The sequence below is a fragment of the Zootoca vivipara genome, chromosome 2 (assembly GCF_965207765.1).
Source record: "Zootoca vivipara chromosome 2, rZooViv2.hap1.1, whole genome shotgun sequence".
Classification (NCBI taxonomy): domain Eukaryota; kingdom Metazoa; phylum Chordata; class Lepidosauria; order Squamata; family Lacertidae; genus Zootoca; species Zootoca vivipara.
Window position 1 is genome coordinate 830,362 of NC_142584.1, and position 25,010 is coordinate 855,371.

General features: G+C 48.1%; 1 protein-coding gene across 2 annotated transcripts in view; it reads left to right on the plus strand.

The window, feature by feature from the left end:
- ITGA5 (integrin subunit alpha 5) overlaps positions 1 to 25,010 on the plus strand; it is an 80,229-nt gene that overhangs the window by 37,591 nt on the left and 17,628 nt on the right. For both annotated transcript variants that reach the window (XM_035101852.3, XM_035101846.3), the window contains exons 5-16: positions 1,762 to 1,823; positions 3,044 to 3,089; positions 4,352 to 4,477; positions 5,918 to 5,962; positions 6,887 to 6,930; positions 9,816 to 9,872; positions 10,838 to 10,890; positions 11,698 to 11,906; positions 16,513 to 16,704; positions 18,023 to 18,068; positions 18,289 to 18,396; positions 20,414 to 20,469. In XM_035101852.3, coding sequence (XP_034957743.3) covers positions 1,762 to 1,823; positions 3,044 to 3,089; positions 4,352 to 4,477; positions 5,918 to 5,962; positions 6,887 to 6,930; positions 9,816 to 9,872; positions 10,838 to 10,890; positions 11,698 to 11,906; positions 16,513 to 16,704; positions 18,023 to 18,068; positions 18,289 to 18,396; positions 20,414 to 20,469 — 1,044 coding nt within the window. The remainder of the gene's footprint in view (positions 1 to 1,761; positions 1,824 to 3,043; positions 3,090 to 4,351; positions 4,478 to 5,917; positions 5,963 to 6,886; positions 6,931 to 9,815; positions 9,873 to 10,837; positions 10,891 to 11,697; positions 11,907 to 16,512; positions 16,705 to 18,022; positions 18,069 to 18,288; positions 18,397 to 20,413; positions 20,470 to 25,010) is intronic.

Genomic DNA, 25,010 nt, shown 5'->3' on the forward strand with positions numbered 1-25,010 from the left:
AGGCATTGGGAGAAAAAAAATCGCAAGTAGAAGCAACCCTATCTAAAAATTCGTAAGTAGAAAAAATCCTATCTAAACCGCATCCAAGATGGCGGGCAGAGCTCCGTTCATAAGTAGAAACATTCGTAAGTAGAGTTATTCGTAAGTAGAGGTACCACTGTACAGCCAATTTGCCCCTTGCTGTGTTGTATCCTCCACCACCTCACCCACCAAATTATTGATGCCGAAGGTTTGCTATTGGCGAAGGGGAAGACTGGATTCTCTTATTGTTGTCATATGCTCCCTAGGGCCAAGGTGTTCTCTTAAGAGGAGATTCCTTTCCCAAGGAATAATAATAATAATAATAATAATAATAATAATAATAATTGCTGTGGCCTCTTGATAATTAGCATAATTAGGCTAGGGGGCGCCTGCCTGAATGGAGAAGCGCCTGTGGTGGAAAGAGAATGCTGAACAAGCCTAGACGCCGCCCCCCCCCCCTTTGCCAAAGGAAAAGATTGTTCCTGTCTCCAGAGACCGTACTTGGTAGATAATTCACATGTCATCAGAAGAAGTACCCCACCCTCTGATCGGGTTGCCCCAGCCACTTTGGGTGGCTTCCAACAGAATATTTTTTAAAAACACAACAAAACATCAGACATTAAAAACGGAAAGTCATAGTTGTTTATCTCTTTTCCAGCTGATGGAGAATGAATAATAATAATAATAATAATAATAATAATAGGGATTCCTCTTCCCTGCTCAGGGCTGGGATTCCCTGCTGGACCTCTGGTGCCTCATCACAGCTGTAGTACTCCTTCTAAAGTATATGCCTGAAAGTTTGGCTGTGATCAAGCAAATGGCACTTTGCCCATGCTCTAATGCTGTATTGGTTGCCCATATTTTGTGAGGGTTGTTTTTGGAGGTGAAAGGCTGGATCATTGATTTTATTGTAACAGTTCTGGTGTTAGGAGCTAGTCACAACCTGAGGCATATTGGCTTCCTGTTCATGTCTTGTCCGACAGAACAGTTTATTTAGGGGAGGAATCAGCATCACACACAATCATTCTGTCAATGCAAGCATTTCAACCCCCTTCTCTCTCTCCTCCAAGTGCACTGATCTGGTGGTTCTCCAATAATTCAGCTGTAAGCCTGTGTGGTGTAGTGGTTAAGAGCGGTAGACTCGTAATCTGGTGAACCGGGTTCGAGTCTCCGCTCCTCCACATGCAGCTGCTGGGTGACCTTGGGCTAGTCACACTTCTTTGAAGTCTCTCAGCCCCACTCACCTCACAGAGTGTTTGTTGTGGGAGAGGAAGGGAAAGGAGAATGTTAGCCGCTTTGAGACTCCTTCGGGTAGTGATAAAGAGGGATATCAAATCCAAACTCTTCTTCTTCTTCTGATGGACTGGGATATTTTTAATAGCATATTTTTTGTTTTGGTGTTTTCTGGCTCCAATTAAAGGGTGGCTTCAGTTTGGTGGGTGAGGGAAGTAGGACCCTGTATTTGGAAGGGATCATTTTGAATGCTGGTTGCAAGTGGGCCCTCTACCCCACTATGTGCCACACATTTATTAGCCATGCAAATATGAATAAATATTCACAACAGGCAAATCTGTAGCTTACCAGAACATACTCAAAAACTCAGATTGCCAATGAATAATTCGACTGCAAAAGGCACGATCCTCTCTTGTATCCTCAAGCTTCTATACTGTAACTTTTTCCAGCACCTCTGAATTTCCATTCCCTACCCCCCACCCCTTTTGTTTTTCTTTCTCCTGCCAGAAAAGGGCGGAGCCAGATTTCAAGGATATTGCCAAAGTGGCTTTAGTGCTGAATTCACAAAGGTGAGTTTCTGTCCCTGCCAAGAACATGGGTGACATGGTGCAGGGTCCTGTATTTGGGGGTTGGGACAGAGATCGTCTCCTTGGCATGAGGGTGGCTGGCTGCGGATACACAACAGGCACTGTAGATGCAGCCCCAGTTGTAAGGCTAATCTGGAAAACGGTATAGCCTGTGAAGCCCACAGGAGGGTGAACTGTATGCGTTGTATGGGTAAATGCTCCTGTGCTTAGGTCAGCCTTCCCCAATCTGCTGCCCTCCATAGGTTTCTGGAGTACAACTCCCGTCATCTTTAGCCATGCCGGCTGGGGCTGATGGGAATTGGAATCCAATAGCCTCTGAAGGGCAGAAGGCCAATTATTTCCCCTCCCTGTCAACCCAACTCTATGGGACACATGTGACTGCCATTGCTAGTAGATGATGCGCATTCCATCTGTGCACCCAGGAAGATTCGTTTTCCTTGCTAGTAGTGCTCTGGTTATATAGAACAGGGGAAAGATGTGCTGAGAGTTTGCAGGGTGCTGCTTGGGAATTCCTTCCCTCTCAAGCCTATGCACATACATGCATCACCCGTGGGCATCTGGCTATTCCACATCAGCCTTGTCCTTGACCGCTCCCCTGGTCACCCTAGGCAACCCGGGACTCCATGCAGGTGAATGAGAGGGCTGCTAAAAGGCTGGTAACTTCTGATCTACAAAGCTGATCTAATGTTACCTAAAATATTATTTTCTAAGACAATTGCAAAAATGATTTTGAGTATTGCTGCCAGTCTTACAGCTCCTCAACTATGTTCAGCTGAGGCTTGCCAACAGGTCCCTCCTGAGACTGGTCCAGTGCCTAAAGCCCCTGCTTTTAGGTGTCCTCTGATTGCATCATTGATGGTTCCTGTGTGCCTTTTGTGAGTCACATCCTGGTTGCTAAGAGAGAGGGTGCTGAGCTTAGGGTGGCCCAATGTGACCAGGGTGATCTCTGAGTGAAGTGATGGGGGTGTCAGTGGGTGGGTGTCAAGAGGGAGCGTGATGTGGCAGATACAGGAAGTGGAGTCGTTCAAATCCCCTAAACAGCCACAAAGCTGGCTGGGTGATTGTGGGTCAGCTACCATATCTTGGCCCAGCAAACCTCACAGGGTACTTGTGAAGATACAAGGGGAAAACTCAAGGCAAAGGTCAAGTGAACTGGCTCACATACCTCTAAGGAAAACTAATGTTTTTCATTGTCTTGGCAGGCTGGACGTGTTCTCCTTGGTGGCCCCGGAAGCTATTACTGGCAAGGTGACCCCTCCCAGCTTCTTTGTTACTATTATGAAAAATATTACTATTTTGGCAATATTTATTTGATCATTATTTCACTGGTCCAGCTGATTGAGATTTATATAGTTATTTAGCTGATCAAACGCCTGCTTTTCAAACGCACCTTCTTAACCATAGGGGCTAACAACATACTCTTCTCTTTTCTTTTTTTCTTTTAGGAAAAGAAAATGAAAGCTGAGATTCCCAGGAAGTGCTATTTTTTGTGTTCCTGTGGAATCACAGCATATCCATAAAGCTGGTCAATGTCTCAGATTCCTTGCACATGGGGCTAATGGTGCCCCCAATTTCTCCCCCTATCTCCCACCTTCTTGTTCCCCAAATTCAGGATAACTTCATTCATTCATTCATTTAATGTTTATTTTGCTTTTCTTCCAAGGAGCCAGAGGTGGCACGCAGAATAACTTCCTGTTGTTATAGTCGAAACAAAATAAAAAATATATTTTGTTTCGACTACGGCAGAACAGCACGGCTACCTACCTGTAACTTCCTGTTGTTATGTTGTTATTATTATTGTGGTTTTATTGTCAGTGTTTATTATGTAGTATGTTCTTTAAAAAGTGTCCATGTATGTAAACTGTCCTGAGATCTCTTTTGATGAAGGACTGTTTAGAAATGATTCGGCTAGGTTTTACTCACAGTAGCATTCCTGAAATTAATGGAAGTGACTGAGCTGTGTGTTTGCATAGCTTTTCGGAATGCCACCCTATCTAAATGAATTTATCCTCACACCAACCCTGTGAGGTAAGTTAGGCTGAGATGTAGCCGACTTGCCCAAAGTCACCCAGCGAGCTTCCTGAGGGAATGGGGGATCTGACCTTTGGCCTCCTAGTCATAGCTGCCAAGTCTCCAGTTTTCCCCGGGAAATCCCCGTTTTTCCAGCTGTTCCTAGCTGAAAAAAAAGATTTTTTTTTCGTTTTTTCCTGGTTTATTCTGGTGCGGCGGCCATTTTGGAACTGGGCGGAGCATGCTCAGAAGCGACTTTTGATGCTACTCTGCCCAGTTCCAAAATGGCTGCAGTGCGACTTCTGGCGTGGCGGCCATTTTGGAACTGGGCAAAGCAGCATCAAAAGTCACTTCTGAGCATGCTCCGCCCAGTTCCAAAATGGCGGCAGCGCTACTTCCGGTCTGCTATTTCCCCCGGTCCCTTATTTCTCTGACAGCAACTTGGCAGGTATGCTCCTAGTCCAACACTCTTAACTGCCACCCCCCCCTTTTCCCTTCAGGCCAGGTGATATCAGCAGCACAGGATGCCATTGTGGAGGTATATGACCCTGATTATTTAGTCCTGGAGGTCCGAGGGCAACTCAAGACGGGTCAGGCTAACTTCAAGGCTGACGACAGCTACCTTGGTGAGTGCTGGATGGAAGGAAAGGGTTCGAGAAAGAGAATGTTGTTGTCTTAGGACAGTGCTAGAGGTGGGGTCCTGAAATCCTGTCATTCATTACCATTGGCTGTGCAGCCTGGGAGTGATGGAGGAGTTGGAGTGTGTGTGTGTGTGTGTGTGTGTGTGTGTGTGTGTGTGTGTGTGGTGTGTGTTTAAATTTTACAAATTCTTTTAAAATACAATCAGAACCTATCTCTCTTATCAGTTGACCTACCATCCCTTCCCCACAATAAGAGCAGTGATCAGGAGAGGCTGTTGATTGACGGCAAGTGCAGGTTAAGGAGGAGTTGAACACCTAGAAGGCTGCAGGTTCTCTCATCCTTGCCTTAGGGCAGCATTTTCTTCCTGGGAGCTGGTTGCCTTTGCCCATTCTGTGCTTCATGGTTGGGCTGAGCAGGTGGTCCCTGTGCTTCAGCACTTGCTCAGTTCAAAATCTGGGCCCTGTTAGAAAAGGGTGGCCTCTGATCAAGCTTTGTCAATGGGCAGTGAATCAGAGGTTTCCCTGAACTTCAGAGTCAGCAGATCTCTGCAAGATCCAGGGTTCTTGAGTTCACCTCTTGTTTCATCCATGAGGTGGGGGTGAGTAGTGTTCATGGGGAGTGTTGATATCTCTGGGTGCAGATTCACAAATAATAAGCAGAATGATGCATAAGCATCTCATCAGAGTCAGCAAGGACACCCTGGGATACCCCAAATGCTCTGGAATTAATCTTACTTAACAGATGAATGTGGTTACATCAGCGTAACCACACTATGATGGTTACCATGTCCTTTATTTCAACCTAGTCACAGAATTTCTTCACCTCCTGCTGACGCTTCGGAACATAGGATGCTGCATTTTACTGAGTCAGACTATTGGTCCACTATTCTCTGCACCAAGTGGCTGCTGTACTCCAAGATTTCAAGGGGGGTGGCTCTTTCCTAGTCTTACCTGGAGATGTGGGGGGTTGAACCTGGGGCCTTCTGAATGCCACTGAGCCACAGCCTGTCCTTATACATTTCCCTGCAAAAATGACCACATGCACTTATCTTTAGAGAAACCCAGAAGGGTCCTTATCCCATCTCCTCCACAGGGAAGGATTTTGTCTCCTAGCGATGTTCAGCCTGGGGCCAGATTGCTGACTAACTAGTTGGCATTAAGGGACCTATGGCAGGCACCCCCAAACTTCGGCCCTCCAGATGTTTTGGACTACATTTCCCATCTTCCCTGACCACTGGTGCTGTTAGCTAGGGATCATGGGAGTTGTAGGCCAAAACATCTGGAGGGCCGCAGGTTGGGGATGCCTGACCTATGGCAACCTGTGGTACCGCATGGCATGCTGGGAAATGGCCCTGGTAGGTGTAGAATGGCATGCACACACACACAAACCCTTAATCATGCTGTTTCTCCTTTCCCTCTCTCTAGGCTACTCTGTGGCAGTTGGTGAATTTAGCGGAGACAACACTGAAGGTACCAATGGGCTTATTAGGAAGGGAAGATACTTTCAGCATGGGTGGTAGGGCTGGTTTCTGGGCATCGTTTTTGGAGAGCAAAGAATCTAGAATAGTAGAGGGTCCTCTAGTCCACCCCCCTGCAATGCAGGAATCTCATCCACGAGAGACTGCCATCCAAAATCTCCTTAAAAGCCTTCAAGGAAGGAGAGTCCAGAACCTCCTGAGGAAAACCATTTCACCGTCAAACAGCTCTTACTGTCAAAGTGTTCTTCCTGATGTTTGGTCGGAGTCCACTTTCTTGTAACTTGAATCTGTTGGTACAAGCCCTACCCTCCAGGGAAGGAGAAAACAAGCTTGCGCCCTCTTCCATGTGACTGTCAGGTTTATGTGTACCTTGTGCCAAAAATATATACCTCCATTGCATTTGGAGAAAATCACACATGTCAGGATTTCGAAATGTTGTATAATTCTACCCCCCACCCCCAAGACAATAGATTTTCAAATAAATTATAACAACTTTATTTCTATTTTTTGTTAAATTGTGGAGGGAATATTGGCCTGCAAAATGAGAGTGCAGTTATGAGGGCAGTAGGAGAGAGATTTGGGTTCATATTGTTGTTGTTGTTGTTGTTGTTGTTGTTGTTGTTATTATTATTATTATTATTATTATTATTATTATTATTATTATTATATATTTATAACCCGCCTTTTCCCATGGCAGGGACTCGTATTAAGGGCTTGGGATTAGTAAATAGCGCACTGCATTATTACCTGGTTTCTTAAAGGTCATACTGTACAGTATGTATGTATTTTCCTCTTCTCCCATGAGGACTCTTCCAGAGTCTATGATCGGTGCCGTATTCTGCTGTTCACAGTGTCCTTGCAGTAGTTCGGCCTCCTGCTGCCACTGATTGCATTGTGTTCCTTTGCTCTTTTGCAGACTTTGTGGCTGGCGTTCCTAAAGGAAACCTGACTTATGGATATGTAAGAGCCAAACCTGTGCCTCCTTTCTCCCCACTCTCTGTGTGTACTGTAACCCTGCCTGCTTTGTGGAGCTGGAACATTGGTCATACAAGAATTCCCTTGAAAATGTGCTCTAGGGGCTAGCACAGAATTTGGCAGCAGACCTTTTGTGGATGGCGGGTGGGTCGTCAGGAACTCCTGTAAAAGTGCTCCAGATGCCCCCCCCCCACCATCCACACCGGGTGCATAAGATGCTGCCTCAGGTTCTTCCAACTGCAAGCTAATATACAAGAGTGCTTATTTAAAAAATTGCTACACAGCTTGGATCTTAAAAGAACAACTTCCTTAGATCTCCTCTGCTGCTCATAACCAGGAACATTCTCTTAACAACTTCTGATATAAGTCATTGAGTCTTTTTTAATGGCTGATCCACAAACTGGAAGGACCTTCCCCCAAAAAAACTTTCCAAGGGCTGAAACAGAGGAGTTTCATTGGCTAGCCTAACCCAGTGCTCTTCAACCTTGGTTCCCCAGATTGTGTTGGATCCCCAGCCAGTTTAGCCATTGACTAGGGGTGATGGGAGTTGTAGTCTAACAGCATCTGAGGCTCCGAGGCTGAAGTACACTGGCCTAACCCAACCGGGTAACCTCGGATGTAGCTAGACTACAACTCCCATCATCCCTGAGGATGCTGGCTTTGACCAATGGAAGGTGGAGTCCAGCAGTCTCTGGAGGTTTGGCAGGCAGGTTACTGAAGGCTGCCTGAGAAATACTCTTTATCTCCTTTCTACTTGGGTTACTAATAGATAGATAGGAGACCAGACCCAGAGGGTGAAATTCAAAGTAGCATTCAGGAAACTGCTCTGTTGGTGCAGCCTGATGAAACCACCTCCCCTTCTGGGGGTTATCCCGACCCCAAGCCAACTAGGGGGGGGGCACTGGGGAAGGGAAGCAAACCCTGTTGTGCTAGCAGGACTCTCTGAATCCAGACCGCACAGCATGGCCCTTCTTGACTCTGGTGGGGGATCACTCCAGCGGCAAGGGCTGGGCTGGCACAGCAGGCTCCGTTCATCCTCTGCGCACCCTCACACACCCCGTGCGCATGCACACATGCACACCCCGGGCACTGGCAAACCACGCTATGGCTCTGCCCCTAGCCAGTCCCCACCTGCCTGCCTTGTTGCTTACAACCAGTCCAAGGGGTGGCAGCTGCTTTCTCCTTAGTCTCAGTGTCGCCCCTGTAGAGCTCAGGAGGGAGGTGGGTGGAGACAGAATGAAAATTAGTGGCTCTGCCAGCCTTGTGCTCTGGCTCCAACTACTGTTGGCCTGCCAGCCTTCTGCCCTACCCATCCCAGTGGGCACCAGCCTCCACTGCTCCTTCCCAAACACAGAAGTTCCATGAGAGGCATGTCTGGCCACATCCAGGCAGAAAGGCCCCCCCGGAACAGTCCTGTGCTGGTGCTTTGTGGTGCCATGGCATCAACAGGTATGCTTTGGGTGTAGCCCCTTTGCATTTCCCCTTCCTGTGTGGTTAGTGGAGGGCCCCACTCACGCACAGGAAGGTGCCAGTTAAAAGTGGGTGCCACCCCACCTTGAGACGCGGGTGTGTTCTTTGGCTCCCGCGATCCCTTGCTGTTGTGACTTTTCCCTGACACGGGACACACGAGTTCACAGTGAGCTCAAAGTAAGACATTGCCTCACACATGACATGCCAGCCTGTCTCTCCTCCTCACCCTCTCCTGATTGTGCATCGCTCATCTGCTTGCTTGTTGTTGACCCTGTGGGTTGCTATGGTAACAGGTGCATTTCTAAAGATGAGGGAAGTGAACAGGCCCGAAACCAAACAAATCTGATTTCCCTGCGGCCGTTTGGCTGCGGCCAAGAACCAACCCCATGATGTTGTTGCAGCGGTTACTTTGGGCTGCGATTTTCTTCGCCTCGAACATGTGACGTGGCTTCCTTCCTCCTGGGGCAGCCTTTCTCTTGGTGACCTTGCTGTGACACTCTTAGTCGCCCACAGAGCAGTCTGAGAGGAACCTCAGCCCCTACTCCTTGAGCAGAAGTTGTGCTTAGGGCACCCTCCTCCCAAAGCTCCCACAATACGGCACCCGCCAACTCATTTTCTGCTACCCTGTGGGAGCCTTCGGGTGAGGTTTACTTCTGCATTCTAAGTTTGGGGCTGTATTGCAGGAGGCATCCAGACTCAAAACAGATATTTTTACCTCAGGGCTGTTCTCTCTCTCTCCCGGCCGGCTTCCCCCACAGTATAGTATTTCTATACTGCCCTCTCATAAAATATCAGGGCAGTGTATAGCAATACAGTCAGTCAGTCAATCAATCAATCAAATTAATTACAAGCAATCATTAAACTGACTGACGACTCCACAATATTCTAATCATGCACACATATATAACATATACATGAGCTCATGCACACACATATATAAGTACTACCAGTGTCTGTGAAAAACTGCCTATGTGGATGAAGGAAGAAAAAAAATGTCCTAGTGATAAGTGCAATTAATTACGGTGATTTGAATAAATTATTAGTATTATTTAAAGAAAAGGTTTCTATTTTGGTAGTCAGGACTCCCCAGCTGTGGAAGGAGAATGAGTACGTGGCCAGAAGAGAAACTCTTGGGAGCAAAGACTCCTAGTTTCCCCTTTCATTCCTGTCAGGAGAAGTTGGGCTGGCTCCCTCACCACAAAAAGCCTTCCCCAAGCTGAGTCCCTTGAGTATTGATGAACGAAGACTCCCTTCATCCCTGGCCATTGGCCGTCCTGCCTGGGGATTATGGGAATTGTAATCCAGCAGTGCCTTAGTGGAGGATTCCGGCTGGATCAGGCAACATGAGACTGAAGACCTCTTATTTTCTCTTCCTTTCTTCTTTCTTTCTTTCTTTCTAGGTCACAATTCTAAATGGAAGTGACATTCGGCCCCTGTACAACTTTTCTGGAGAGCAGGTAAATGGCTGCACAGTTCACACTGAAGCCAGGAAAGAGGGTCTTGATGCCGCAGCTGGGCTATGCCCCAGAGCCCTCAAGCCAGGCTCCATTGCCATCCCTTACGGTGCCATTCAGGTTGCCGCCTGCAGCCCACACCTGCGTTAGGGTCTGAGGTTCATTCCAGGAATGGACAGGAGAAAGAACATGATGGTTCCTAAGATCCACTGTGTTTGCTAGTTCCATTTCCTCCCCCCCCCCTCAGAAAAAAAACCTAGCTTTCAGGCTACCTGGGGCCTTAGACAGGACTTTGTCTATGCTGTGATTCAGTATATCAAAAGTGCAGGATTTGGATTGATTGGGTGCAGGGTGTTCAATTTGGTTTTTTGTATGGCGTATACCCTGTATGTGCTTATCTGTCTGAACAGAAGTGTTGTTGCACAGCTGGTAGTCAGGGATGGTGGGAGTTGTAGTCCAACAGCACCTGGAGGGCTCCCAGTGCGAGAAGGCTGCCCTGGAGAACCCCAGGAATTTTAGGAACTATCCTGTCTTGGGGGTGTGCCGGTACCATGATGGGTCTGCCCTATGCATTTAAAGCAGAATTATGCCACTTTGAACAGTGTAGTTTGCGCTGCGAGTTGTCAGGAGGTCCCGATTCCCCTCATAGGGCTACAATTCCCAGAGTTCCATTGTGAGAACTGTAGCTCTGGGAGGGGAACAGGGGTTTCCTAGCAATTCTTGGCCTGCTTAACAAACGCACCTCCCAGGATTCTTTGGGGGAAGCCATGGTTGCTTAAGGGGCCATGAAGATGCTTTCAATGTACAATGCCGATGTGGCCTGGATTCTGAGGGGAATGTGGGGAGTGGTCTATGGGGAGTCAAGAGTCCCGCCCTGAGCAGACAGTCTGTCACGATTGCAGGATGCCTTGCCTGCCCGATGTTGACATCCTTCAGCCTCACCAGCTGCCTGTCATTTCCCTCAACAGATGGCTGCCTATTTTGGCTATGCTGTGGCTGCCACTGATCTCAATGGTGACAGGTGAGTGTTGAGGAAGGGTGACCACAGTCACTAGTTGTGTGTGTGAGAGAGAGAGGGAGGGAGGGAGGCTTTCATCTACACTAGAAGAAGCTGTGGGAATGTTTGACTAAGTTTGAGTTTTGGTGAACATCAGGTGGGCTCTGTCTAGGAAGCAGAGCAGAGAGTTGCCATGGATAGAAGAGGGAAGGGGCAGTGCAGACCCCATGGAGATACTCTGGCCGTGGTTCAGGAGGGGGGCTATGTGCCTCTAGACCCTGCTGCTCTCCCACTTCCACTAGCGCTTCTCTGAAGCCCGACCAGGGCCGGCCCTAAGGCAAGGCTGGGTGGGTGGCGCAATGCGCCAGGGCGTCGGGCCGCCAGGGGGCGTCGGGCCACCAGGGGGTGCCGTGCTGCGCCCACCAGACAGCCCGGACGCCCTCCCGCTAGCCCTGCTCCTTGCCTCCCTCCCTCCCGCCCGCCGTGGGTTCGAGTCTCGGCCTCAGCCTGGCGGGTCGGGGGCATGAGGAGGACACCGCCCCCCCCAGCAGAGTCCTCCGCGCAGGAGGAGGCAGCGCCAGTGCCCTGGAGGACAACCAGGCAGCCTGGCCCACCCACTGCGGCGCCCCTGAGCCCGGCCCACCCTCAGCGCCCGGCCCACCCATGCCATGTCCATCCTCTGCATCCGCGGTGAGTTGGTGGGGCAGCGGCGGAGGGACCTTTGTGCCACGGCACTCAATGTGGTTAAGACGGGCCTGACCCCGACAGTGAGCTCTTTTGGATCCAGAGTTGGTGATTTTAAGGCTCTTGCTCTTTCTCCTCCCACTGCAGCCTAGATGACCTCCTGATTGGTGCCCCCTTGTATATGGAAAAAACAGAAGACGGTCGCGTGCAGGAGGTGGGCAGAGTCTACATCTTCCTGCAACAGCTGTATGGCATGGAGCCAGTGGCGTCGGCCGCACTTACTGGTCACCAAGAATTTGGTCGCTTTGGCAGTGCTATCGCTCCCCTGGGGGACCTTGACCAGGACGGCTACAATGGTAGGGATCTTTGACAATATTTGCATCCCACCTTTCGGCAAAAGTTCCTAACAATTTTCTTGCAAAATGTGAGCACCCATGAGGACATTTTCATTTTATTGCTGTTGCTAAATGTCTGCTCTTTCTTGAGCTTTTTCGCTTTGACAGCAGGATTAACCAACTGCTTGTTAGTTCTAGCCTCCCTTTATTTCACAATGCGACACAGACATTGATGGCAGGTCCCTGTTCCACTCAAAACAGTTCTCCCGCCCTTCCCAGATTTTTCATAGCTGAGGTTAAGGTACTCTGGTTGATTTTGGGTTTTCTTTCTTATGAGTAAAAATTGGAAGCACACTCCAATCAATGCCTGCCCACTCCCAAACTGCATCTGCATGTTGCATCGTTCAAGGCATGCATCCTGAATGGAAGGAGGCCAGTGGAGAGCAGTAGTTTGCACAGCGATGCAACAGGCAGCCCTTTGGAAATGGGACTGGACAATCTCATCCCACCTGATGCAGCAGCACAGTAGCATTGTGGTCCAACTGCATCTGGAGAGCCACAGCTTTAATTTGTTTGCTTTCTTGCAGCATACTGGCAAGCCCTGGGATGTAGTTTTGAATTTGCAGAGTCCTGATCTTATGAGCCATTATATAACTAAAAGTTCAGAAGCGTCAAGCTCATCATTTCGACATTTGAGCTCATGTACCTTTAACGGTTGTGTAGATGAGATAATTTAGGCAAGGGCACCTGTTCAAACCAGTGTGCAATTACTGAATTCCCCTTTTCTCTACTCAGCTGTTATAGGTGATCGACTCCCCCTGCAACATAGGCTCCCATTAGGGAACCCTCTTGAACCAGCCAGACAAGTGTCCCACAAAATAACAAAGCAAAGTGGGGATCAAGTTTAATGTGGTACATTGAAAGAGGAGGCAGCAATCGGTTCAGCAAAATATGTGTGTCTGATTTGGTTCCCCCGCCCTAGACATAGTGTGCATACTCAAGATATCACACAGTAGATTAGTTTTCCTTTAACGTCATAGGCAAATCAGAGGGGCTACAAAATCACTAAAGAGCAGTGATTCCTTCTGCCCTTTCAGAATACATTTATGAGCAAGGTCTGGATCAGGGGTCCCCAGACTACGGCCCCCGGGCCAGATGTGGCCCAATTGGCCTCCCAATCTGGCCCGCGACGACCCCTGCCGCCTGCTGCCACCGCCTGCTCTTGTGGTGTGCCACGCGGCGGCGCACTTCCAGACCTGAAAAAAATTGCCGAAAATTGTTTCTGCGCATGAGTATGGGCCTCTCCCGACCCAGAAGAGGTCATTTCCGGTGCACTTCCGGGGCGGGGAGGTACACTTCCGGGTCGGGGGAGGCCCATACGCATGCGCACAAACAATTTTCGGCGATTTTTCCGGCCTGGAAGCGCGCCACCGCGCCAGTAAATGGGTGTGCGCATGCGCACTGGCGCGCGCTCCCCCACCCTCCGGCCCACTGCGCGCGCACTCCCCCGCCCTCCGGCCCGCCCGAAGGCGGGTAAGTCTGGGGACCCCTGGTCTGGATTCTGATCACAGCCCAATGTGACCCATATTTGTGTATGTGGCCGAACAGGAAAACCCTACATGTGATTTTGCTGCCATCTGCTGGATGAGGTTCATACTGCACGTTTGCATTGTGCTATGTATATCTGGGCACACCTTGAAACAGGTACTGAAATTCCTGGTTTCTGCTACAGTCCTGCACAAGAGAGATGGCTAAGGCCTGATGCTTTTCTTCTTCTCCATTGTTTTAATTTATTGTGTTAAAATATTTCCTTTTCTCTTACCTTTTAACTCAGAGAGAAAAGACAGCAAAAATTAAAACTAATTGGAGCTGAGTGTGCCCTCTTGTGTAGAAACCCTGTGAAACCATTTCTGAGCTCCTGTACTGGGGTTCCCTGGGCACAGGAGTTAGGGGGATGAGGGTGTGGAGTGAGAAGAGGTTACTATGTATTTTTATTACATTATTCCCCACCTTTCCTCCAAGGAGCTCAAGGTGGCATACCTGGTTCCCCCTCCTCTTTGTGTCCTCAGAACAACCCTGCAAGGTGGGTCAGGCTGAGAGACAGTGTCGGGCCCAAGGTCATTCAGCGAGCTTCATGGCTGAGTTGCAATTTGAACCCTGGTCTTCCAGTCCCTGGTCTGACACATTAATCACTATACCATATTGGTTCTCAGTGTGGTTTTTGGTTAGAGTACTAATGGAGGCAGCCTGGGGAATTTGGGAGACAACTCAGCAGAGTGAGAAGGAGGGTCCCTTAATGCAGTTGGGCTCCTTTTTGAGAGAAGTGAAGTAAGACACTTTACCATCTAAAGTGGGGAGGGATGGGGGGGGCGCTCTGTAGGACTAAGTCCAGCAACTCAATTTACCTTACTGTCCCACTGTCTGGTGGAATGAGTGGGCAAGACCAAGAGTGGGTCCAACAGTCAAGAAAACAGTTTCTGCATGTGCTGTTGAGGGAAGTGAGGGGCAGGTGGGGTTCATCCACATAGGAAGAAGGAGCACTCTGGTCCTAAACCTCCGCTGCCTTGTGGGGTATCTTCGGGAGAAGAAAAGGCTAAGGATTAAAAACTACACAAATGGAGTCTCCTGCAGCCCAGCTGGTGCCAAACTCTGGGCTCTGCTTTTGTTTAGACCACATCAGTGAGGCTGAGAGTGGGGCCATGTCTGGGCAGCCCAGGACCTCCATACACACTGCCCAGGCTTGCACCCTGGGGAGGTCATTTCAGTGCTGCTAATGCAGTAGATTGCCGGAATAAATATCAACAACCTCAGATACACAGATGACACAACCTTGATGGCAGAAAGTGAGGAGGAATTAAAGAACCTTTTAATGAGGGTGAAAGAGGAGAGCGCAAAATATGGTCTGAAGCTCAACATCAAAAAAACCAAGATCATGGCCACTGGTCCCATCACATCCTGGCAAATAGAAGGGGAAGAAATGGAGGCAGTGAGAGATTTTACTTTCTTGGGTTCCATGATCACTGCAGATGGTGACAGCAGTCACGAAATTAAAAGACGCCTGCTTCTTGGGAGAAAAGCAATGACAAACCTAGACAGCATCTTAAAAAGCAGAGACATCACCTTGCCGACAAAGGTCTGTATAGTTAAAGCTATGGTTTTCCCAGTAGTGGTGTGTGAGAGCTGGACCATAAAGAAGGCTGATCGCCGAAGAATTGATGCTTTTGAATTATGGTGCTGGAGGAGACTCTTGAGTGTCGCATGGACTGCAAGAAGATCAAACCTATCCATTCTTAAGGAAATCAGCCCTGAGTGCTCACTGGAAGGACAGATCGTGAAGCTGAGGCTCCAATACTTTGGCCACCTCATGAGAAGAGAAGACTCCCTGGAAAAGACCCTGATGTTGGGAAAGATGGAGGGCACTAGGAGAAGGGGACGACAGAGGACAAGATGGTTGGACAATGTTCTCGAAGCTACCAACATGAGTCTGACCAAACTGCGGGAGGCAGTGGAAGACAGGAGTGCCTGGCGTGCTATGGTCCATGGGGTCACGAAGAGTCGGACACAACTAAACAACAACAACAAATACAGTAGTTTGACTTCACCCCTGGAGGTGCACTCCATTGTCTCTTGAGGCAGACAGATGCCAGCAATATAACTACAGTGGTACCTCTACTTACAAATAACTCTACTTACAAATTTTTCTACTTACAAATGGAGCTCCGTCCGCCATCTTGGATGCAGTTTAGATAGGATTTTTTCTACTTACGAATGTTTAGATAGGGTTGCTTCGACTTACGATTTTTTTCTCTCAATGCATTCCTATGGGATTTGACTTACAATTTTTTTCGACTTACAAATGTGTGTTCGGAACACATTAAATTCGTAAGTAGAGGTACCACTGTACTTCCAGTTCTGGAGGTTATAACCCAGTGCGCCCTCCTCTTTCTCAGCCTTTCTGGCCTCCCCCTCAGCTCAGCTCGCAGCTCAGCAGTGGTGATGGCAGTTCCCCTCTGGCCACCTAACTACCACCCCTCTCTCAGTCACAGCTGGCTGTGCATTTGCTCAAGGGCGCTAGCATGACAACAGTCTCAAGCAAATAGGAAGAACTGGTGCCTTTCCTTATCGATGGTGGTTAGTCTGTCCTTTTTGCTTTATTCCAGTTGTCACTGCATTGCTTTTTTTTTTTACCCCTGCTAAAAATTCTTTTCTTTAAACAAGCCTGCCCAGACATGGGCATTTGACATGTTGTTTTTAACAGGTAATTGTGCTTTGTTATGTCTTTTTAAAAAAAAAAACTGCTGGTTTTACTTCTGTTTTGAAATGTTTTAGGCCAACTTGCTTTCAACACATGGGCATTTCTTTAAATGAGTATTTTGTTTTGTTTAATGTCAAGGGTGGGGAACCTTTGGCCCTCCCGTGGTTGCTGGACTCCCAACTCCCATCATCCTGACCATTGCCCATGTTTGCTGGGGCAGCTGGAAGTTCAACTCCAAGAGCATCTGGAGGGCCAAAGTTCGCCTGCACCTGTTTCATGCCAGCCACTTAAGAGGTGTTTGTGGATCGAGTGGCATCTCCGCCTTGTCAAATACCTGAATGAATGCTGACGCTGGAATTTTTTTTCCTGCAGATGTGGCCATTGGGGCCCCGTTTGGTGGCAAGGAGCAGCAAGGCATGGTCTATGTGTACAATGGCCAGCCTGGCGGACTGAACCCCAAGCCTTCTCAGGTGTTACAGGGCCACTGGCCAGCTGGCCAGACTCCAGACTTCTTTGGCTTCTCCATGCGTGGGGCTAAGGACCTGGATGGAAATGGCTACCCAGGTGAGGACTGAGTGTGAAATCACAAGAAAGGCTGCAATGGGGCATCTGAAGCATCAAAGAGCCATAGCTTATCTTTGGTAGCTTTGCATGGATGAGGTCCCAGGTTCGGTCCCAGCTCTCTCTAGCTAAAGGCAGAAATCTAAAGGGGCCCCAGCAAACTCTTTATCCTATAGAGCAAGTTTAGCCAGTGTGGTGCCCTCCAGAGGTTGTTGGACTCCCAAGTCCCCAACAGCCTCAGCCAGTGTCACCCAATGGCATTGGCCAGGGATGATGGGACTCATCGTCCAGCAACATCTGGAGGGCACTCTGTTGCCTGACCCCAGTAAGGAGGCAATATGGTTCTCTGTGCAATTGCTTAACAGCTTAAGGAAGCCCAAATACTATACAGTACACAAGTGGGATCTGCAAGAAAAGGTTGCCACATGGAGTGCTCCTGTTCACTGTATCAGCCAGCCAGCCATGCTCTCTAGGATGCTCCATGCTCCATTCCTCCCACCCGGGTTCCCATTCCACCCCCTTCTGAAATAGTCAGCATTCTGTGGCCATCGGGCATGCTCAGTCTTCACTGAACTGTCTGAGGTTTCTTACAGCTTTAGTGGTTTTTATTTTAAGATTTTGTGCTCCTGATACCACTTTGGTGCCATTTTGGCTCTGTAGGCAGCGCCGCTCAAACCCTGAATGTTGGAAATAGAGGGAATTATTATATTCCTGATGATTGATCAGATAATCCAACAGCCAGTTTGGGCATCTTGTATCCTAAGGAGCATGTTAACAGCCAGTATAAATATTGGTCTTCGGGGAGGCAACCCCCAGGATGCTCTCAATGGCAGAGTGAAAACAAGGAAGTGTCCCAGTGATATTGCAAAAGCCCTCTGCAATGGCATTTATAAACACCCACTTTATAATGAGCATTTAAGATCAGGTCTCCAAAGAGACTCTCACTTGAAGGGCCGTAGTCATGCAAGGAGGCTACCACTCTTGTAGAAGTTCAAGTGGTCCATTGATACTAATCTTCCCCAAACTTGGGCATTAGAACATTATCTGCCCCTAACCATGCAGCTGTTGATCTCAGAGGGCTTTGAAAGGAAGAGCAATCAAAGAGGCTGCCTCTGAGCATGTGCTAAGTGGTTTTCCCCATAACCACTGAGAAACAATACGCCGGGGGGGGGGGGCATTCCAGGCCAAAAGAATGCGGCACACAAGCGGCTTTGAGCTAAGTTTCTCTTTTGAAACCAACCCCTGGAAAACAGTATCAAAATCTGCAACGAGATAGGGCTTCTTGCCTATCTGCTACTTTCTCTCTCTCTCCACCCTGCAGATCTGATTGTGGGAGCCTTTGGAATGGACACAGCCCTGGTTTACAGGTAGGCACTGAGCATAGGGGTTGTGGATGGGGATGCAGACAAATGCATCTCCCCACCCCTCGATTTGGGAGAGGAGAGTTTGAAAGGTTCAGAAAGACAGGTGAAATGGTAAACACATCACAGTTATTTCTCTCTCTCTCTCTCTCTCTCTCTCTCTCTCTCTCTCCCTCCCTCCCTCCCTCCCTCCCTCCCTCCCTCCCTCTCTTGCCTACCTTCACAGGGGCCGCCCCATTGTTCATGCAAGCGCCACTCTCAGCATCTTCCCCACCATGTTTAACCCTGAGGAGCGAGCTTGCACCTTAGAGGGCACCGGAACGCCCGTTGCTTGGTGAGTGATGTTGGAAGGAAACCACAGTGGAATGTACAGCCCTGATGGTCCCCAAGTGACGGTGGCAACTGTAGCTCTGTTGGCCTTATTCTGAGCTACAATTCCCAGTCTTCTGGTGCAAGCCATAGGGAAGGACCATAGCTCAGTGGTAGAGCACATGCTCTGCACACCAAAGGTCCCATGTTCAACCCCCAGTATCTCCTGGTAGGACTGGGATAGAGCCCTGTGCGAAACTCTGAAATAGGCTTCTGCTGGTCAGAGTAGACCACACTGCGAGGGGGTGTGGCCTGATTTTGTGTCAGGTAGCTTCCTATGTTCCTGTGGCAGGTAAGCCATTTCAAAAGCAGTGTATTTCCACACAGAGTAAAGGAGTATCATGGGCGAAAGCTCCCCACCTCTCACCAGGATGCTTTCTGGTTTTACCCTATGGGAGAAAGAGTCCCATGGAGACAAGCCCTAAGAGAGCTGTGACTGTTAGACCCATCTGAGATCAGTGCTGGGGCTTATCTCTCAGTAAGGGAGTCTTACTGAGTCTTAATAGTGTAAAAGGAGGCCTTTTACTATTAAACCTGCACTAGCATGTGCATCCTGGTGTCTGCTTTTTTTTTTAATGGTGTGCTACTGTAGGAGTGTTTAAAAACCCAACAGTTTGTAAAATCCCAGAAACGCTTAAAATGTGGGGGGGGGGGGCTGTTCTTTTCAAAAAACAATGTCCATGGATCTACATATTAGTGGGCAGCACTGCTGGGAGCTGGAAGGAAGCCCCCCTGTGGGTGCTTGTAGCAGCCGTCATAACCAAAGAGCTGCTACTGTTACCTAGAGGCTTCTGACCACATGGAACCTCATTCGCAGGCTCCTGCATAAACAAACCCCTAGGAGCCCTTACCTCCGTGCTGGCACTAACTCATTCAATGGCTCCAGGCAAAGCGGAACCAGGAAGCAGAGATTCTTGTGACATTTTATGGCAGAGGTGAAATGAGCTGTCACAATGGAGGTCGGTTTCATGTGGTCTCCATGTGACAAAAATAACATGTGCCTTCCAGATTTGCTCCAGCTAAGAAGGGGCTGTATTGATCCTCTAGCCATGAAAGGGGCCGGGGGGGGGGGGTATTTATGAACTGAGTTTTTCAGTTGCTCAGCAACTGGAGAGAAGTGGGGGTTGCCCTGGCCACCTGCCCAACTTGACTATGAATGGGTGATTGTAATAGGCTGGTGACCCAGCTGGGACCACATGGCTGAGAGGAGAGGCTGAGTCATCCAGACAGGAATGCACACCCCAACCATCACCACCCCGCAATCACATGTTAGAGCTGCTCTCCCCCCACTCCAACTGTTGCATCAAGAGAATCTGCCCCCTTTCCACACCTAGAACAGTTGCCCTCAGGCCAGGTACATTTTGTTGCCCTCTTCTCTGCATTTCAGTTTGTGCAGCCTTGGAACACCTGTGTCCCTGGGGACAAGGCCCTTTGCTGCCCCATCCTGTTTCCTTCCTGACAGAACCTGGCACATCATTCCTATCTCCATAGCCATCCCTTTTTTAAATATGTGGCATTCCTGTGTGCCACTGGATTTCCTCTTATCTCCCTCCCCCCCAAAGTTGTGTTTCAACTCCAGCTGCATCAGAAGGCACCCTATCCAGAGCACCAGCCTCCTTTCCTGGCAGTGATAACCTTTTTTTATAGCACCATAGTGCTTTACAGTGATTAACCACCCAAGCAATCCTTTGAGGTAGGCCCTTAACAAGGAATAACCAAGGTTTCAGGACTACAACTCCCACCAGCCCATTGGCCATTCCAGCTGGGGCTGATGGGATTCGGAAGGCACCATGTTGGCTACTCTTGCCCTTAAAGAATGTCCTTCTACTGTAGTGGAGATGTGGGTGAGCCCCTGACTGAGCAAGGATCTGAACCCAGGGCATTCACATTCACATTTGACCCTCTACCCCCTGGACTGCACTGCCTTTCACTGGTTTCTTACAGTGGCTCATTGCTCCCCCTGCTTTCTCCCATGTCAACAGCATCAACCTGAGCTTTTGTCTGAATGCATCTGGGAAACATGTGCCTGACTCCATTGGTGAGTAATATGGGGAAGGGGTGGCATCTATGACACTGACAAGCACTTTCATCAAGAAGTTGTCTCAGAGTCTAGCACAGCTGGTCCACAGGTATCTGGCTGACCACCGGGAGAACTGCATGCTGGGCTAGAGGAGGCCTTTGGCCCGATCCAAAGGACTCCTCTTATGTTCCTAAGAGCCTTCAGCATCAAGGAGGCCTTGGAGTTTAGGCCAAGATCAGCTGGAGGTCAAGCCAAGTTTTCAGATTCTGGGACCCAGAAGCTGGAACAGAAGGCATGGCGAAAGCAGAAGGCTACATAGCAAGGATGGGGAACCTTGGCCCTGCAGATGTTGCTGGACTCCACCTCCCATCACCCCCAGGCAGAATGGCCAATGCTCGGGAATGATGGGAGATGGAGTCCAGCAACATCGAGAGAGGCACTGGACTGGAGCCAGCAGGGAGCAAACAAGGTGCCTTGTGGCTCAGGCATGACCTAGAGGAGCAAGGCCCAGAGCGGGGCTGGCTAACTGTTTCTGGCCCAAGGGGGGCATTCACTCTTTGGTCAGCCCTCTAGGGCCACATCCCAGTGGTGGGTGTGGCCAACAATCCACCCCCCCCACCTCTCTCTCTCTCTCTCTCACACACACACACATACACATTTGTGCAGGTCACTCTCTCTCTCCTCATCCCATGATCAATCTGGGGACCAGGAATGGGGCAATTTGCATCCCCATCAGGGCACTCTGCCCACCACAGCATTAAGTCTACTTTTAAAAAACAACCCACAAATGCCCTGTTGCTGCTGTCGCTGAGGCTAAAATCAGTGGAATTTGGTGAGGATGGGAGAAAAAATTGCTTGATGGGGCAGATCAGGCTCCCAAGCTGGGCTTTAGCTATGTGCCCCTAGAGCAGGCATCCCCAAACTTCGGCCCTCCAGATGTTTTGGATTACAATTCCCATCGTCCCTGACCACTGGTCCTGTTAGCTAGGGATCATGGGAGTTGTAGGCCAAAACATCTGGAGGGCCGCAGTTTGGGGATGCCTGCCCTAGAGGGTGGCTAGTTCCCGTGCCTTCCTCTAGTTATCTGAATTGGATTTGATTATGATTAAGGCGATTGTTGTTGTTTAGTCGTTTAGTCGTGTCCGACTCTTCGTGACCCCATGGACCATAGCACACCAGGCACTCCTGTCTTCCACTGCCTCCCGCAGTTTGGTCAAACTCATGTTGGTAGCTTCGAGAACACTGTCCAACCATCTCGTCCTCTGTCGTCCCCTTCTCCTAGTGCCCTCCATCTTTCCCAACATCAAGGTCTTTTCCAAGGATTCTTCTCTTCTCATGAGGTGGCCAAAGTATTGGAGCCTCAGCTTCACGATCTGTCCTTCCAGGGAGCACTCAGGGCTGATTTCCTTCAGAATGGATAGGTTTGATCTTCTAGCAGTCCATGGGACTCTCAAGAGTCTCCTCCAGCACCATAATTCAAAAGCATAAATTCTTCAGCGATCAGCCTTCTTTATGGTCCAGCTCTCACTTCCATACATCACTACTGGGAAAACCATAGCTTTAACTATACGGACCTTTGTCGGCAAGGTGATGTCTCTGCTTTTTAAGATGCTGTCTAGGTTTGTCATTGCTTTTCTCCCAAGAAGCAGGCGTCTTTTAATTTCGTGACTGCTGTCACCATCTGCAGTGATCAAGGAGCCCAAGAAAGTAAAATCTCTCACTGCCTCCATTTCTTCCCCTTGTATTTGCCAGGAGGTGATGGGACCAGTGGCCATGATCTTGGTTTTTTTGATGTTGAGCTTCAGACCATATTTTGCGCTCTCCTCTTTCACCCTCATTAAAAGGTTCTTTAATTCCTCCTCACTTTCTGCCATCAAGGTTGTGTCATCTGCATACCTGAGGTTATTGATTTCTTCCGGCAATCTTAATTCCGGTTTGGGATTCATCTAGTCCAGCCTTTCGCATGATGAATTCTGCATACAAGTTAAATAAGCAGGGAGACAATATACAACCTTGTCGTACTCCTTTCCCAATTTTGAACCAATCACTTGTTCCATATCCAGTTCTAACTGTAGCTTCTTGTCCCACATAGAGATTTCTCAGGAGACAGATGAGGTGATCAGGCACTCCCATTTCTTTAAGAACTTGCCATAGTTTGCTGTGATCGACACAGTCAAAGGCTTTTGCATAGTCAATGAAGCAGAAGTAGACATTTTTCTGGAACTCTGATGCTAAAATCAGTGGAATTTGGTGAGGATGGGAGAAAAAATTGCTTGATGGGGCAGATCAGGCTCCCAAGCTGGGCTTTAGCTATGTGCCCCTAGAGCAGGCACCCCCAAACTTCGGCCCTCCAGATGTTTTGGACTACAATTCCCATCGTCCCTGACCACTGGTCCTGTTAGCTAGGGATCATGGGAGTTGTAGGCCAAAACATCTGGAGGGCCGCAGTTTGGGGATGCCTGCCCTAGAGGGTGGCTAGTTCCCGTGCCTTCCTCTAGTTATCTGAATAGGATTTGATTATGATTAAGGCAATACTATGGCTAATGAGAACCTTTGTAGTTAATTTTTATGGGAAACAGCCGATTATTGGATTTTTAAATTATCATTTTAATAGCTGCAGTGGTGGGTTCATCAAGATGAAGATGCTATGTTTTATTGCTTCAAGCCACCTCAGGCACAGTTATATATTTTTTATATTTTTAATAAGGCAGAATGAAAATCAGATGAAGTATGCTAAAGAGCTTAATGAGTGTGAAAAGGAGAGGTGCATTTCTAATAGATTTTTAAAATCTCACTTTCTGGCTCCCTATAAACGGAGTTTTACATTTTCTGTGGGAAGTGGCTATGTCTTTTCTCGCTCCTTGTGTCAGATTGATCTTTTGCCAGCTTGAGGTGATCAGTATTCCTAGAAAGATTAATATTTTAATTGAAATAATTTCCAATATAAAAAGTCATACAAAGGGGGGAAAAGGAGAAGTGAAGGGGGGGAAACAAAGGTGCATATAAGAAAGAAAAATATACAAAAATGTAATATATTCCCATGCATTCTTATATAAATTGATATAATGTTATTATCCTAATACCTTTATAGATGTTAATAGCCTGTTATGTTCTGTATAAACTCATTCCAGATTTTGTTCTATTTATCCAAACAAGTGTCATATTGTCGCTCCACTGTTTACAGGGTGCCATATCTTTATTCTTCCAATTCATCAGTATCAGTCTCTTGGCTACCATTAGGGTGCATAGAATCCATTATCGTTGCCATATCATTAATTTCCATACAATAGATATATAATTCAAAAGAATATTCTCCGCTGAAAGATTTTACTTTTATGCACAGCACTTTCTCCCAAAACCTGGTGCTGTTCATGAAACAATGTTCAAACATATGTTTCATGGAGGTATTGTCCTTGCCACATTTCTAACACAGACCTATCTTAGCTAGTCCTTTTTTATATAACCGTAAAGGAGTCCAATAGATTCTAAATATTATTTTCTGTTGTATAAGTCTTAATTTAAGTTCCATTGATACCTTAGGTATTGAGGCTAAAGCACTTTCCTGCTGTCTGGGTCGTATTGAAATTTTCAATTCTTCTATTTCAATGATTTCTTAAAGTCTGCATATTGAACTTAATGTTAATAAATATCTATAAAAAGTAATTGCTGACTTTTCAGTTTTGAGGGAATTTTCCAATATCTCGGGTATCTTGGAAGCTGAGAGGGCTGCCAGCCATAGATGCAAAGTGTCCCGTATTCCCCGGGAAACCCCCGTTTTCCCAGCCATTCCCAGCTGGAAAAACGGATTTTTTTGTTTTTTCACGGTTTACTTACCGGCCGGGGGAGGCTCCTTCTGTGCATGTCTGGAGTCTCTAGACATGCGCAGAAGCAATTTCTGGCGTGGTGGCCATTTTGGAACTGGGTGGAGCATGCTCAGAAGCGACTTTCGATGCTGCTCTGCCCAGTTCCAAAATGGCCGCAGCGCGACTTCTGCCGTGGTGGCCATTTTGGAACTGGGCAGAGCATGCTCAGAAGCGACTTCCGGTGCTGCTCTACCCAGTTCCAAAATGGTGGCAGCGCTACTTCTGGTCTGTCGATCCCTTATTTTTCCGGCAGGAACTTGGCAGGTATGCTGCCAGCCCAAACACACTTGTTAGCAGATGTTGTAATTGAATATATTGTGCCTGCAAAAGTTTGAGGGTTGCTTTGTTTCCAATTGGTGGGTTCCCTTTAACTTTCTGCTGAAATTCCATAATGCTTCATACTACAAATGTTCCAGTGGATGGTTGGGGAGGTTGCCCCTTTTACTTTGTCCTACAGTGCAAGAGTGTTCCCTCCTAGATGCCAAAAATGCTGTAACTCTGAGGAAGCATCGCAGAACAATTAATAAAGCAGAATGATGTTTGTGTGGTCTGGTATAAATCCACCCTTAGTGTACTATTATTGTGATAGCAATGAAATGTTGCAGAATATGCCTGCAAACAACCAAATCATCAGTCTGACTGCCATTTTGCTATGAAACCAAGAGTTATATCTTGTGGGTGACCAGTACTTCTTCT